General features: G+C 44.1%; 1 protein-coding gene across 5 annotated transcripts in view; it reads right to left on the reverse strand.

The window, feature by feature from the left end:
* The window catches only part of MAPKAP1 (MAPK associated protein 1), a 178,576-nt gene that overhangs the window by 34,656 nt on the left and 127,925 nt on the right, over nucleotides 1-15,995 (reverse strand). For all 5 annotated transcript variants that reach the window (XM_016210973.2, XM_016210971.2, XM_016210974.2 and 2 more), the window contains one exon: nucleotides 1,276-1,416. In XM_016210973.2, coding sequence (XP_016066459.1) covers nucleotides 1,276-1,416 — 141 coding nt within the window. The remainder of the gene's footprint in view (nucleotides 1-1,275; nucleotides 1,417-15,995) is intronic.

Raw genomic sequence — 15,995 nt, forward strand, 5'->3', positions numbered from 1 at the left:
CTAACAGCTCTCACTTTCAGATATTTACCAGCTGCCAGGCCCTGTGCTCAGGGCTTTACATGGACTAGTTGACTTGTTCCCACAGCAGTCCCAAGGTGCTGGTACCACTGATATTCCCATGTAAGCAGAATGGAACTGAGGCTCAGAAAGAGGAAGACACTTGCCTAACAGGGCTGGTTATTGGTAGACCACAATTTAAACCAGTTGTGATTCTGATGCTCATCTCTTAATTACTAAGCTATACTATCAGCCTATTTTAAGCTCCTGTCAGTCAAACTGAGAAGAAATTATTGAGACAAATTAGTCAGATTAATGTCAACATTAGATAAGATTTTATGATGAGACACATACAAAGCATTTGTGAAAAACATAAGTCGTGAGCCTTAGAGTGAGAATCCAAGCCTTCTCCCTTTATGCATGAAGCAAACGAGGCCCAGGAAGGGGAAGTGTGGCAGAGTCAGTGGCAGAGCCAGGGTGCAGTCCAGCTCCCTGATTTAGCCAGGAATTCACCCCTGCTCCCCCTCCTCCCACCATCCTTTATTATGGAGCAGGTGCACTCAAGTTGGACAGACCAGGGTTCTGCTCCTGACACCACCATTACCTGCTGTGTGAGCCTGAGCATAAGCCTTCACCTCTCTGCACCTCATCTGCCTTCTCTGTTAGATGGGGCAGTTAAGCAGTGCATGTGAACGTTTAGCATAGTGCCTAATGCACAGCGGATACCTGTAAATGACAGCCCTGATGACAATGGTACATTAATATCCTGGTGACACTAGGATACTTTCTTCTGCTAGTTTAAGTCAAAACAGGAATTTAGCATTTAATTGGAAAAAATTAACCCCACATATTAGTTGAAAGTTAGTTCCGAATTATCTGGTGAGAATTCAAATACAACTTCCGAAATCCCGGCAAAGCTTCCCGAATAAATGCATGAAAGAACAGGCAACGACTCCACTGAGCAGAGACAGGCGGCAGTGCTACAAGGCAGTTCTGAGAGCATGTGAGAGAATTATGGAACTTCACAGAAGTCAATCAGTTTGAAGAGTCTCAAGTTAGTTCTATTTCTAATCTTCTGCTTCATAAAAAAGAAGACCAGACAGAGCACTTGGCTGGGAAAAAGGAGGTACTTTAAATTTCATTGTTTAAACATTTTCTCTGAAAACAAATTACCGATAGTCACTCAGGTTACGTAAAAGTTGTATGTGGTTTCTCTCCCTATTTCTATGTTGACCACTGATATAAAGGGTCCAGTTCGTCACCTGTTCATGCACTTACCTAACTGTACATCGGTTGTGAATCGGAGTCTGTGGATCATGCTGACTTTGAATGACTTGTAATGGTGGCTGCTAAGCATATCCTGTACTGTAGCTATGTCAATTTGCGAATCCTCCTCGAAAACCCCATCTGCCCTTGAACCTGGGGAGGAAAAAGCAGTTTAACACATAAAGATACATGAGGCTTGGCAAATGGTGTCTGCTCAAAATGCTTTGGGATGAATTAAAATAATATGGGCTATTTAATTTGGAGAAGAAAAGGCTGAGCGATGACTTAATAATGCCATTCCAGTAAACAGAGAACGGTAACATATTAATCATTCAACAATTAATTCCACAAACACTGCCTCTTCTGTGGCAGGCCCTTGGCTAGGCGGTGGGGATACAGAAGGACAGAAAAACTGCTAGCCAGAAACTCTCAGTCTTAAGAGTAAGTCAAAATCCCAAAGCACGGGTGGTCCCATTTCTCATTTCTTTTTCTAATATTAATTTTCCTGATCATAAAAGTAATCCATGCTTCTTGAAGAATCCTGTGCTTTCCGAGTCTCAAACCGTCTGTTTACCAGCTTGCTGTCCTGGTTCCAGTCTCTGCTGGTACAGGCACCGGACAGCTCGCGCTTGAATGTCTGGAACAGTCTCCTCACTGGCCTTCTGGCCACCAGGCTCCCTCTGCAATCCGGCCACCACAGGACTTTCCAATTCATCTTTCTAAAGCTTTGATCATTCACTCATCAAATGTTTAGTGAGAGCTCCGTGTATGCTAAGTACTCTGATATGTGACACTGGCGACGAAGAAGACTGGTACTCAAAAATCATCCCTGGCTTCCCATGGCTTCCTAAATGATGCACACTTTTTTCAACCAAGCACTCAAGACTGTCCATAATCTGGCTGAAACATACATTTTCAATTTTACTTGTCATTTCTCACACCTACCTTCTCTCAGCAACTCCCAAACTCCCCAGACTGCACACAGATCCAGGTTTTTCTACTTCTGGGCCTTTGCTCATGTGTACCCTTGGCCTAGAACATCCTTTCTAGCCTTACCCTGCACCTGTCAAAACCCCACCCAGGCAGGCTGGCTCCATCTCCACCTTCTGCTGAATTCCAGAGCAGTTGGTTTATACTGGACTCTGGGACCAGGCAGAGTTGGGCTCAATTCCTAGTCTCTAACTTGCTATATGATCTTTGGCAAGTGACCGGCTCACTGAACCCTGGTTTTTGCCATCCACAGAACGTCAAAATGTGTTTTAAAAATCTAACACATTCTACGCTTAATCAGTAGCAGCCATGATTACTTTTATTCTGCTGTTACAGAGGATCACATTCAGCCTAGCACCGGAGTTGCTGAGTGGTGGCTCTGTCCTGTTTAGAGGCTTTGTGGGGGCCAAGAAAGTTTTTTTAAAAAAATATATCTTTATTGATTTCAGAGAGAGGAAAGGAGAAGGAGAGAGAGAAATAGAAACATCAATGATGAGAGTCACTGATCGGCTGCCTCCCGCACGCCCCCGACTGGGGATCGAGCCCGCAACCTGGGCATGTGCCCTGACCGGGAATTGAACCTCGATCGCCTGGATCCTAGGCTGACGCTCAACCACTGAGCCACGCCCGGACGGGCTCCAAGAAAGTTTCTTACTCATCTCTGTCTCCTGCAAGCAGTGCAGGTAACCAGCCCGCTAGAGCTAAATGCTGCTAAATAAGGAGACAGATAAACAAAGGCTGGACGCATGAGTGCTACTATACATCCGGCACGGTGAAGCTCTTTCCACGTTAAGCCTCATGGCAACCAGCTGTCATTCCTCACCTGAGGCTTTGGGAATCCGAGGCCTTTGAGGTGAAGTCATGGGTCAAGGTAACACTAAGCAAAGCTAAGTTACCTCTCACCCCCCAAGTGTGAAATGTGGTTCTCTGAAGGTACGGCTGCTGGTGCCCCTCCCCAGTGGGAGGGAGCGCCTGCTCAGCAGCGGCCAACAAGAACAGGGAGCCCGACGCCTTGCACCGGGCACCTACAGATGGGGCCACAGGGAAAGCCAGAGAGAGCTCCTTGGGACAGAGTTGTAGCTAAAAACTCTGGACTGGGTATAAAACAGGAGCATTCTGTTACGTAACTGGAAACCTGACAAATACAACTGTGTGCTTTCCTTCCCACAGTGCTGCTTACAGGGTGAGCTTTTTGCTTTTTTAACCCTCCCCTGAGAGTATGTTTTTATTGACAGAGAGGAAGGGAGAGAGGAACATCCGTTGGTTGCCTCCTGTACGTGCCCTGACCAGGGATCGAACCCACCACCTTTTTGGTGTATGGGGAATATGTTCCGACCAACTGAGCAACCTGGCCAGGGCTACAGGGCAAACTTTTAAGCAAAAGTTGGTTTCTGATGCCTTCACATTGAACCCACGTATTAGGAAGTGCACACTCTTTCCAAACACTACAATTATTCCCGGCCCGGACCATTCTAGCCCCTATAATGACACCCTCCCCTCAATAAGGAGCAGCCCAGCCCTCAATGAGCCATTCACCGGCTGCCTGGGACAGTCCACCTTAGTGTTTGCACATGTTGCTCTCTCTGCCCGGGTCACCTTCTCCCCATTTCACTCCCTCCTGGTCTATTCCTCCAGGCCTCTTCCCTGTTCTTCCTGAAGAGCTCAGCTCAAGTGACACTGCAGGGGCACACTCCCTGACCCCAGGCCCCCAAGTCTAGCTCAGCTCCTGTGTTATCGCACCCTGGATTTTCCTTCAGAATACTTATCACAGAGAGTAATTATCTGCCTCTGCCATTAGACTGCAAACCCCAAGAGGGCAGGCACAGTGACTGCTTTACTCACCATTGTAGCCCAGACCCCAGTGCTGCCTCACACAGGATAGAGCAAGTGCTCAATAAAAATTTACTGGATGAGTACCAGGTGCCATGTCCTCAGGAAGGATCAGAGGGGCTGAGTGACTAGGATTAGCAGAGCTGCAGTTGTCTGCAAGAGCCACTGGGAACCCTGCTTCCCTTCTTTGGAACACCTATGATTTTGAATAGAGGCACCATCATCATGATCACCACTGTCTCCTGGGTAATGTCCACATCTCAAATGGAAAGGCCGGCTAGAATTTAGTTTAGAATAATCATTCACTTTCTCCAATACATGTTTTACTGAAACCGAACTGCCAAAATGTATTTATTTCTACTTTAGAACTTTTTCTATATGTGAGAATTGCGGAAAATTTTGGGCAATATTAAAATCCTTTCATGTTTTAAAAATTATTTAAAGCCATCTTTTCTGAGAAAATGCCATTATTAGATGCAACCTAGTTCAGGAACTTCTGTTTTCTTTACTAATTAGTATTTTCTAAATATTGCAGGTATTTGATTTGGAAAGAGGTAACAGCTCATTATGCTAAAATGCCAACTACTAAAAAAACAACCCCCCCTCCACTTAAGAGTTTTACATTTTATGATGTTGGATTAAAACCAATTTAAAAATTACTATAACGTGACATATAATTTTTTACTGAGCAATTTCAATGCCAGCTGCTAATAAAGCATCTTAGCTGTAAATGATAATTCAGATGCTTTTAGATAAAGTGGTGCATAAATATAGTTGGAAATTGATTTAGCTTCTTACAGAAGTACTGAAGAATGACATATTCTGTTTAATACACCAGCTAATGTAGTCCTAAAAGCTCAAACAAGTGCCAGTTTTCACTCCTAAATTTGCTGTGGGAGATTAATGAAAACTTTATATTTTGCTGAAATGTTAATAATGGGCAGACGAGATGATAGGATTTTAGTGGAGGTCTTAAAGCTATGGAATAACCAGCGAGGCCTGTCAATTTCCTTATATTAATTTTGTTCAAGACTGATATAGCTGTAGCTGGCTCCACACACTAATGCTTCTTGCATTGACCTTCTACTCTCCGACAGTGTAAATTCACATCCCATCTGAGGATTTAGGTCCCCTGATACTTGGGTGAGCTCTGAGTCTTGCCCCAGCTGACAGGGGCATGTTTGCTTTTATGATGAGAAGGGGAACAGCCCCTGGGGGAGCAGAGAAGGAAGAAACAGCCCTGCACGTGCCTCCAATACATGCTGCTCATTCCAAAGCAAGTTATCTGCTGAATGGAACAACTTCGGGTCTCAGAGTTCCAGGGCCATTTCTCAAAGTAGGTTCAGGAGTGCTGCTGCTTGGAGGGGGCATGCCTGTGTGCACAGATCAGTCAGCCATGAACCTGCCACCACTCCCCCCGGGCCAGCAGTATGCTAGACTATGGAGGAACACTGGTGAGGACAAGGCAGGGTTCCTGGTCTTCAGAAGCAGATCATGACACCAAAGTATGTTTTGAACCAGAAAAGTTCTATGACTTTGCAAATGCACCTTTATTGTTTACATCCTTCTAGAAAGGAGCAAACCCAGCCACATATGAAATATGCTCGGTACTGCTTCACATGCATATTAAAATCATTACTGTACTATCAACTTCACATTTAAAAACCCACCTCTGTTCAAGAGAAGACACTTTTATCTACTCAAAGTAAAAAGCAGAGATAACCAGAAGGTCTTAAAAATAAATATATTAACAGAAACCACTCCCAAACTGTTAATTTAATTGAAATATAACCCTTTGGTATTTTGTTAAATTAGCAATTAAAAAGGTCACAAGCAATTAAATGAAACAAAAGCCACACTGTGTTCATCTACATTAATGCTGAACTGGGTCTCCTGGTGAATGACAAGATAAATTGTAATGGTGCCTTCAAAGACTTCACGATGTATTTTGTCAAAGTCGGAGTGTTAATGTCTCCATGAGCCATGGATTACCATAATGTATTGTGTCAAAACGCTCAAGCTGCAATAACTCAAAGATGTATTGTAATAGATCAAATTTTGGGGTGGGGCCTAAAAGTGACTCAGGCATCAGGTCTCAAATGGTCTGACAAACAGGCTCTGGAAGAATGACAGAGTACATCCCAATGCAGAAAGGGTTAGGGACAGAAGGCGGAGAGAGGAAGAAGCTTGACTCTCTGAAGTAAGGAATTAGGAAGGAGGTGCAGGCAATGACACAGACCTTAATGGCAAAACCAGGCCAGGGCAGGATGGGGCAAAGCAAAGCAGAGATGAGGTGAAGGAGGTGGCAGGTGGAGTCTACAGCTTGAAAAGAGAGAGGGGGGGAGGAAAGGAGAGAGAGGGAGGGAGGGGGAGAGAGAGGGAGGGAGGGGGAGGGGGAGGAAAGAAAGAAAGCAAGAGAGTGAGGAAGGAAGGAAGGAAGGAAGGAAGGAAGGAAGGAAGGAAGGAAGGGAGGAAGGGAGGAAGGGAGGAAGGGAGGAAGGGAGGAAGGGAGGAAGGGAGGAAGGGAGGAAGGGAGGAGGGAGGGGGGAGGGGGGAGGGGGGAGGGGGGAGGGGGAGGGGGAGGGGAGGGGAGGGGAGGGGAGGGGAGGGGAGGGGAGGGGAGGGGAGGGGAGGGGAGGGGAGGGGAGGGGAGGGGAGGGGAGGGGAGGGGAGGGGAGGGGAGGGGAGGGGAGGGGAGGGGAGGGGAGGGGAGGGGAGGGGAGGGGAGGGGAGGGGAGGGGAGGGGAGGGGAGGGGAGGAAGGGGTACTGAGAGAGAGCTAAGGGCTGGGAAGTGGGCCTGGGGCTTAACAACACTGGAAAGAACTAGACACAGAGTTCAGAGATGTAGATTCAACCTAACTCTGACCCCACAGGTCAAGAGTGGCTCAAAACCTTGCCCACGATTCCGCTGTTAGGCCGAGGCAGAGCTGGGCCAGGTCCCCACCTCAGCGCATCCCTAGAGCAGCAGTAAGGGGGGACACTGGGGGCAATTGTAAGCTTTAAGCCAGTGGTTCTGGAGGGCAGTCCAGGCCTCACTGTGGGGGAGGTCCCCAAGAACCCACCAGGGCTCCATAATCTCCATACTATTTTCATCATAACAACAGTAAGACATTATTTGCCCTTTCCATACCTATTACCTTACAAGTGCACAAAGTAATTCAAGTTCCCTGACATGGCTCTGAGTCCACATTGCAGCTAACCTTTAAGAAACTATCATTCAAATTTTGGTATAGTAATGAAAATTAATAGCCACTATTATCTGAAAAGGCTATTGAAATACTTCCCCTTTTCCAAAAACCTATGTTAGGCCATGTTTTCTTCATATACTTCAACTGAAACAATGTATTGTAACAGACTGAATGCAGAAGTACATATGCGGCCCTGGCTGGTGTGGCTCTGTTGGTTGGAGCATCGTCCTGTGCACCGAAAGGGCACGGGTTCGATTCCCAGTCAGGACACATACCTAGGTTTCATGTATCTCTCTCACATTGATGTTCCTGTTGTTATTTTCTTCCCTCCCTCCCTCAAATAAAAAAAAGAAAAAAAGAAGTAGATACGCAAATCCAGGTACCTTCCATAAGGTCAGGCAGTACAGAAATTTGCAAAAATATAAAACAGTGCCCACTGGTTCAGGTGATTAGTCAATAATTTATTTCCTGATGAAATGAAAATAAATGCTCTTCAGGGAAAGAAAACAAAATAAAACAATCCTACTCTTCTCATTAAATTTTTTAAGCAGGCATTTTTTCATAAAAATTTATTGCCTTTTTAATGAATTCATAAATATTAAAAAATTTGTTTTTATTCCTAATAAGTAGATATAACCCAGTAAACAAACACTCATTCTTGAGTGTAAAGCAGTCCTAAGACCAAAAAGTTGAGAACCACTGCCTTTAATGTCCTATGCCATGATTTCTTGTCCCTGGGTGTCCATGTGGACAACCATGGGACATAAAAGTACAGGTACAGCTGTGTATTTGTGTTACATACCTGACAACAAACACAGATAGAAAGCTTTTACACATATTCAGTAATAGACTTGTTGTCAGGTGATCAAGGCAAATTTTAACTAATTAATCGTTAAGTCAAAGCTCAGATGAACTTACTGTATGCTATTGGCAGATGTTTTGTGTCCGGAGATACAAACTACATGGGACTTTAAACTTCATTTTGTGGTTGGTCCAATAAGTCTTAGACTGTCTAAAAGCTCTAATCTAGTTATAAGTTAAATTAACTCCAATATTCCTTCTCCAAAAGGGTCGATGCCAATTCTGTAACTCAGCCAGAAGATCGGTGGCCACTGTTACACCTTCACCTTCACAGTCCCTGTAGCATGACGATGTGGCTGCCTGTTCCTGGGCTAGAGGAACGTGGGACGGAGCAGGACTCCCAGATGACGGGAAGGGGGTAGGAAATCCACAGAGGGAACAGTGTGGGGAAAACATGAAGCCCAAAGTGTGAGCCCATAGAGAGGGAACAGCAAGAGTCTGCATTTGGCCGCAGCAAAATGTGTGTGAAGAGGAGCAGATGAAAACAACATGGCGGGAGGTGGAGGGAGCCTCACTGCTCTCGCCACATAGAACCATCCCTGCTGCAGCTTAGCTGGACTCTGCTCAGGTTATACTATCTGGCCAGACGCCCTTTCCACTCTTTAATATTTATACCCTTCAAGGTCTAGTTTAGAATCTTCCCTGACCCCTCTCCTGCAACCCCGCAGCTCTGACGGCCCCTGGTGTAAGCCTCTTCCATGATAAGCACCTGCACTTCTCTCCTGGCCGGTGCGTTCCTTTGAGGCAGGAACATTCTATCCTACAGAGCACACAGCAGATGTTCAATACATGCTACTGGTGGCATGAATGAAGTCTGCTGCAACATAGGCTAACATAACTCTACACGAGTTTGTATGCCATCCCTTGTATTTACCTCAAACCTAACACACCATTTCTAGTTTTCCATTCAGACACATTACCAGACTGGGGTCCTTCCTCAACAACTACAATAGCAGTTAACATTTACTACTCAGTGTTTACTATGTGCCAGACACTATGCTTAGCGCTTTAAATATATTAGCTTATTTAACCTTCTCACACCCTTTAAATGAACCCCCTGCTAGTTTAGAGAATGTCATCCTAATATAGCCATATAACCAGTATAAGCTGGATCTAGGAACTGCACCTAGGTGGGTCTAATTCCAAAAATTAATTCCTTAACCACCACACAACCCTTTGTGTAAACACGTTCCTCACATGGGCTGGGAATGGGCCATAAAGTACCTAAGGAGAAACCAATCATGCCTGGCCTTGCCAGAACAAAGAACCAGGGACACAACCTAACACTCTCTCGTTACTCAGAGCAGGATGCATGCGTCGTCATGGAGAAAAGCTCCCTTAGCTTTCTACAGCCACCACTTTTTTTTCTTCCAAAGGCCTTTTAAGTCCCCAAAGCCTTATAAGCCCCAAACTTCTCTTCTATTAAACACTTCCCTTTGGCTACTAGTCATCTTTGCTGGTCTCTAAAAAATAATCAATAGGTGATATACTTTAACACAGGCGCATGCACACATGCGTACCCCTCTGCACTAATCTCTTCAAAGCCGCCGGGATCACACTGTAGGATACAGCCCTCCCTGAATCTGCCATGCTACGACCAGGACAGAGATCCCGCTGCCAGTGCCTAATTGATTAAACACTTGGAGTTAGAGCCTTTCCATAGGGAGATTTCAGACCCTCAGTAAATCAGAGTAATCCTGTTTTACAAGGTGATCAGAAAGAAATGGTTTCAGGTTTGTGGAATTTCTAAAAAGAGCAGATCAGGGAAGGGGGCGCTTTTAGGCTCCACATTCTAGGCCCTGCCCATCCCTCAGTCTCTTCTCTCAGCACTCACTTCCTTGCTCATTTCACTCCACTTCATTCATTCATTCCCAAGTATGCCAGCTCCTTCCTAAGGACTTCACCTGAGCAGTCCCTTGTCCTGCACCATTCTTCCCTTACTCACTATCTGACTCACAGTGGCTGGCCCAGAGGATGATGCCACCAATGTCTGGGGGATGAGTGAACAAATATGTGCCCACAGCGAAGCCAACCACCCTTCAGAGGATGAAGGGTGACCATCGAGGGTCTGAACCACTGAGTCATCCAGGTTTGCTTGGAAGTTAGCTTGATGACAGAATTCCCATCACTTCCTCTTCCTCCGATGACTGTGCTAAGGTTTGAAACACAGGAAAAGTAATGGGGTCTTCTAAGGAGCCTGGGCATTTTTGATAACTTACGTGTCAAGTTACAATTTTTGTTTACAATAATAGAATATCTAAGAACTGTGACATACGATCAACACTGTATACAGCATTTCTCCCTGACTCCAGTGCCAGGGAGAAAGAGCGCACATGTGCTGCAAGAACCCACCTTGATCAGGGGAGTCACTGCAGGAATGTCACCGATGCCATTACCAAAGCATTAGTAGGGGCTGCAGGGCGGATTCTGGGGCCAGGAGCCGACCAATGGGATACAAATCCCTGTGCCCTCACTTAGAGCCCATGTGGGGTTTGTGGCTCGTCAAACATGTTTCCTTACTGCTCTAATGTACCAGTGTATCGCTTAATGAAAGTTCTTAATTGTAATTCAATTAATTACATACACAGAGTCCCCAATTACATTTTCCAATAAGACATTGGCTGTGGTACAGGTCTAAATGCACTTAACCAATTTTAATATATTAAGACCAATTTCCCTTGAATACTAATTACTACCTAATGATAAAATGAAAAGGGGGGAACTTTCAAGAAAGGGTGAGAGTGAAAAATGCAATTCATGTGGAATTTTTCAGCCCACATAGCACAATTCAAACACTCACTACTGAAGAAGTAGGTGTGGACAGGGCACAAGTTTGCATCTAATACCAGGTCAGCACTGGTTTTTGCCTAGGTATCACTTACCCTTGGTGCTGGCTGTTGCCCACAGGGGCCTGTGGGAAGTCTAAGAGGCTAGAGGGAAAACAGGAATAACGGAAGGAAAAGGCCAGCACACACACATGCGCAGACTAGCTGGGGTCTCTGGGCACAGGTGCTGGCCTTGCATCTCAGGCAGACAGAGAGACACTAGGAATGGTCAATACTTGCATTGTGCCTTGCACTTACCTATGTGCTTTTAATGTGCACAATCTCATTTAATCTGCATAACAGCCCCACAGGGTAGGGACTACCATCACATTTTACAGATGGGGAAATGAAGCTTACACAGAAGGACTTACCCAAGGTCACACAGTGGCTCCAAACACCTTGCTTTCCCCCCACAACATACCAGCAACCAACCCACATTAACTAACTGGCAGGAGGCAGAGAAACACAGATATTCATTCTCACATAGGGGATACTATTTCTGTTTCATTTAAATTCTGTTGGCATGTGGCAAGCAGGGAGCTATTATCCAATTCTACTTGAATAAACTCACCCGAATAGAAAATTCCTTTCAGTGAACACTTTCCCTCACCGAAGCCAGACATGCAACTGGCTTTCAGCAGAAACTCAGCCTAAAATAAGGCCTGATCACCTCCAGCCATCTCCGTTTGTACAGAGTTTATTTGCACGATCACATTTTTCTTTTGCATTTGAAGACTGCTGGTGTGGTATAATAACAGAGGCTTTAAAGGCCCAGTTTTTAAGTCACATGACAGAAATTGGAGAGATTAGTAATTTGTAACTGAAGAAGGCAAAGCCTCCAGAAGCCAAGTGGAACCACCAGGGAGACTCCAGGGCTGGCACAGAGCACAAACACACGGAGGAGGGATCTGCTCACCATGAATGAGCACCAGGAAGAGGAGCTGGAAACACACCAGGATAAAGCAAACAGTCACTCACTGTCTAAGGGTACTGTGCCTCCCCGCCCACCTTTTTTATTTAGTAGTACTGGGGGCGGGGGGCGTGAAACCCAAGTACCACCACGAAGCAGCCCCTAGAGATAAAGATGCTCACCCAAGCCCCTTGGAGTCCCAGTGAGAGGTCAGGGACTCAGAAGGCTCACTCCATCCAAGGGAATGAACCACACCTGGCCACAGACACCGGGATGCAGAGGGAACTGAGACTTGGTTCCTGCCCTGGGGGGGGGGGTGGGGACAGTCCAGTGTGGGAGTGGGCAAATCCATCCAGTAGAATCAGTGAGCAGAGAAGGGAAGGAGGGGGCTCTACCTGAACCCAGGGAATGGCAGCCAGGTGATCTGGGGAGGCCTCTAGGAGATGCCTCCTCTCCTGGGTCTTCAGGGGAAACTAAAGGAGCTGAAAGAGGGCTCCCACAGACTGAGACCCAGAGGTACTCTCCCCTGCCACATTCCACTGATCTAGGGACTGCCTGCCTCGAGTTGAGGCCCTTCCTTTGTAAAGACTAAATTAAGAATTTCAGCCCGGCCCCAGGCGTGGCTCAGCGGTTGAGCGTTGACCTAGGATCCAGGCGACTGGGGTTCGATTCCCAGTCAGGGCACATGCCCAGGCTGCAGGCTCAATCCCCAGTCAGGGGTGTGCAGGAGGTGGCCTACCAATGACTCTCTCATCATTGATGTTTCTATCTCTCTCCTCTCCTTTCCTCTCTCTGAAATCAATAAAGATATATTAAAAAAAAAAAAGAAAAAAAGAATTTCAGTAAGTTACTGAAACAATGGAAGGTCTCCTTGAAAAGAAGGTTCAACTGATGTTTCAAGAACTTGAAGCCTCTTTCTGTAGCAACTTCTACTTAGGAAATAAAATAACTAGATTTAGCTGTTTCACTAGATTTACTAATGGACAGAAGACATGGTTTTCCAGGCCCCCAATTATTATTCATGTGATGATGAACAGATCACCCCTCTAAGCAACAGTTTCTTCTTCTATAAGATACAGATGATGGCCAACCTGGTCTAAAAGGCTGTTTTAAGGAGAGCATTTGTATCTCATTTAAACCTCAACAAATCTGTAAAAGAGACTAATCCACCTCCATTTACACCGGAAACTAAGGCTCAGAGAGGACATGATTTGCGCAACATCAGAGGCTGTAGTGGTTCACCCAGGGTCTGCCCGATTCTAAAGACTGGGCTTCAAGCACTATTCTGCACTCCTGTAAGGACAGGCTAGGGAGTGATAAGACAGGAAAGACACTGTGTCTCACATTTCCTTGGTATCCCATAAAGCCAGGGCAATTTCAGGCCTACTTTAGCCCTGACAATAGGAAATTCCCATTTCTGTCTTAAAGCTGAGGAAAGAAAAAGTTGGTTCATGCTGCATCTTTCCTCTAAGGAGCTGGATGGGTTACCCACATAGGATCAGTGGGTAAAAGGTCACTGGCAACATTGGCAAGAAAAGGAAACTGAGGCTCAGTTTGGTGCCAGGGTTTACACAGATGCTTGGGCAAGAATGGCAGTCTTCTACTGTGACATCCTCTTCGTAAGTACTCATGCTTGCTTCTGGGCTGATTCCAGCTTGCAGCAGACAGCTGGCTGAAGGATGCAGAAGATTATCAGACAGGAATCCAAACTGGAAAGCTCAAGGACTCTGGCTTGTCATTTTCTTATTTAGGCCAAGATCCAAGCACAACTGTTAACTTTTAGCCCCTAGGCAGAAACTCTTGTCATACCAGTTTCCTTTGCAAGCTTCTTCTCTCAGAGTATAAAGACAATTGTCATCACCATCCTCAGGGTTGGAAATTTGGGTTGTTTTATCAATCTCAGGGTGGACATTGGAATCAGATAGCTGACTTCAAATTCTGGTTCTATCATTTACCAGCGAGCTAACTTTGGGCAAATCACCATCTTTCTCTACAGTTAGAATATCTTACAGGGTGGTTGTGAAAATTACGAGAGAGCACATTTTCAAAATGTTTAGCGCAATGCCTTACAATAGAAGGCCTGAATAAAAAATTTAAAAAATATCTTTTGATGTCATTTATATAAAAAGTGAGGCCTTCTCAGAAGAAAAACTGAAAAACTATATCCATCCACCCTATGGCAGTCTTCTCAACAAATGGTATTACTTATAAGGTGCACATCTCTCCTGGAACACCAAAACACACTGGCTGGAAAGCACCCTGCTCCGAATTCTATGGTCCTGTGGCACAGACCTACAGACCTGCCCGCTCCCCGCTCTTTCTCCCTCCCCCCATCACACACCTCCTCGAGGGCCCTGAGAGTTCTATGATTCTAGACCTCCACAACTGTGGCCCATCTGCTGTCAGTCACAGAATGCTGCTCTTTCATTATTTATTCATTACAGTTAACATTTACTGTTTATTATGTGCCAGGCACCATTCTAAGAGCTTTATGATTATTAAAACTCACTGAATCCTCCAATCAACCTTATGAGGGCAGATAAAACTACCCAAGAGAAGTTAAACTGTCCAAGGATACAAAATAACACAGTGAGACTAATCTCAACTCTGTAAAACATTATTACATCAAAGTCATTTGATATAAGGAAAACTCTTGGTAAACATAACTTATAATGACTGAAGAACATTCCACATCTCCTGAGACGGCGGTTCTCCTTTTAATCTGTTACTGTGGCAAATTACACTGAATAGGATTTTTTATTGCTAAACTAACCTTGCACTCCTAGAATAAAACCAACGTGGGGATGTTATATTCTTTTAATATAATGCTGAATTCAGTTTGTTAATATTTTGTTTAGGATATTTGCATTTATAGAAGATTAGTCTGAAAATTTCCTGTCTTGTGTGGTCTCTATAGGGTTTGGTAAGAAGATTGTGACAGCCTCTTACAATGAACTGGAGAGTAACCTCTTTTTCTATTCTTTGGAACAGCTGATGTAAGACAAGCTGTTTCTTCCTTAAGTGATGGAACTAGCCAGTAAAGTTGTCTGGGACTGAGATTTCTTTGTGGGAAGGTTTTTAATCATGAACTCAAATTTTCAAAATAGTTATGGGAACATTCAAGTTTTCTATTTCTTCTTGTGTCAATTTTGGTAAGTTGTTCTATGTTTTTTTTTTCCTTTTTTATCTACATTTTCACAATTTCTGGGATGGAGTTTTTAAAAATAACACTATATTATCTATTTAATGACTATAGGATCTGTAGTGTACCTCTTATATTCCTGTTACTATTTGTGTTTCTCTATTATCTGTTTCTCTTCCAAGTTTCTGATCCATTTCCTCAGCGGTTCAGCAAGTTTGTTAGTCTTTTCAAAAAATAGTGTTTGGTTTTGATGTCCCTAAATTTTCTATTTCATTAATTTCTGCTCTTGTCTTTATGGCTGCCTTCCTTTTACTCTCTTTAGGTTTTTATTTGTTTTGTTTTATAATTTCTTGAGCTAAATGCTTAGCTTATTACTTTTTGGCCTTTCTTCTTTTGTAATACATGAACTTAAAGGCTGTAAAATTTTCTTTAAATACTGCAGCCTTCAAATTCAAATGATATCAGGACAAGATTGGATGTAGGTATTCATCTCACCTCTTTAGTTCAATCTTCTCCCAGATATCGGTCATTAGTAATTTTCTATGATTTGTATATTTTAATCAGCTTTAAGTTACTTTCAGCGGGAGAACTTGTTCAAATTACTTAGTCTGACTTTACCAAAAGGTGATGACCTACATAATTTTCCCATATAGGAATACTATATAGATGTCCTATATACAAATATTATAAACATCTAACACCTATCATTATACATAAATCTTTGTTGCATTTTAAATCTTTTCTCTTTAAGACAGATTCCAAAAGCAGAAATGTTGAGTAAACATTTTTAGGTCTCTTGATACTTCCAGATACATTATGTTCACTTACACTATAGTCACCAGTGTATGAATATACCCATTTCCCTGTATTCTCCCCAGCAATGAGGACTCTTTTTAAAATACCTGACTTGTTTAATACTTATTTGAAGTTTTTAGACCATTTGAGAATCCAAATGATTTTTATTTTTTTGTGTATTTATATAAGA

This window comes from Miniopterus natalensis, chromosome 12 (assembly GCF_054644295.1).
Source record: "Miniopterus natalensis isolate mMinNat1 chromosome 12, mMinNat1.hap1, whole genome shotgun sequence".
NCBI lineage: Eukaryota > Metazoa > Chordata > Mammalia > Chiroptera > Miniopteridae > Miniopterus > Miniopterus natalensis.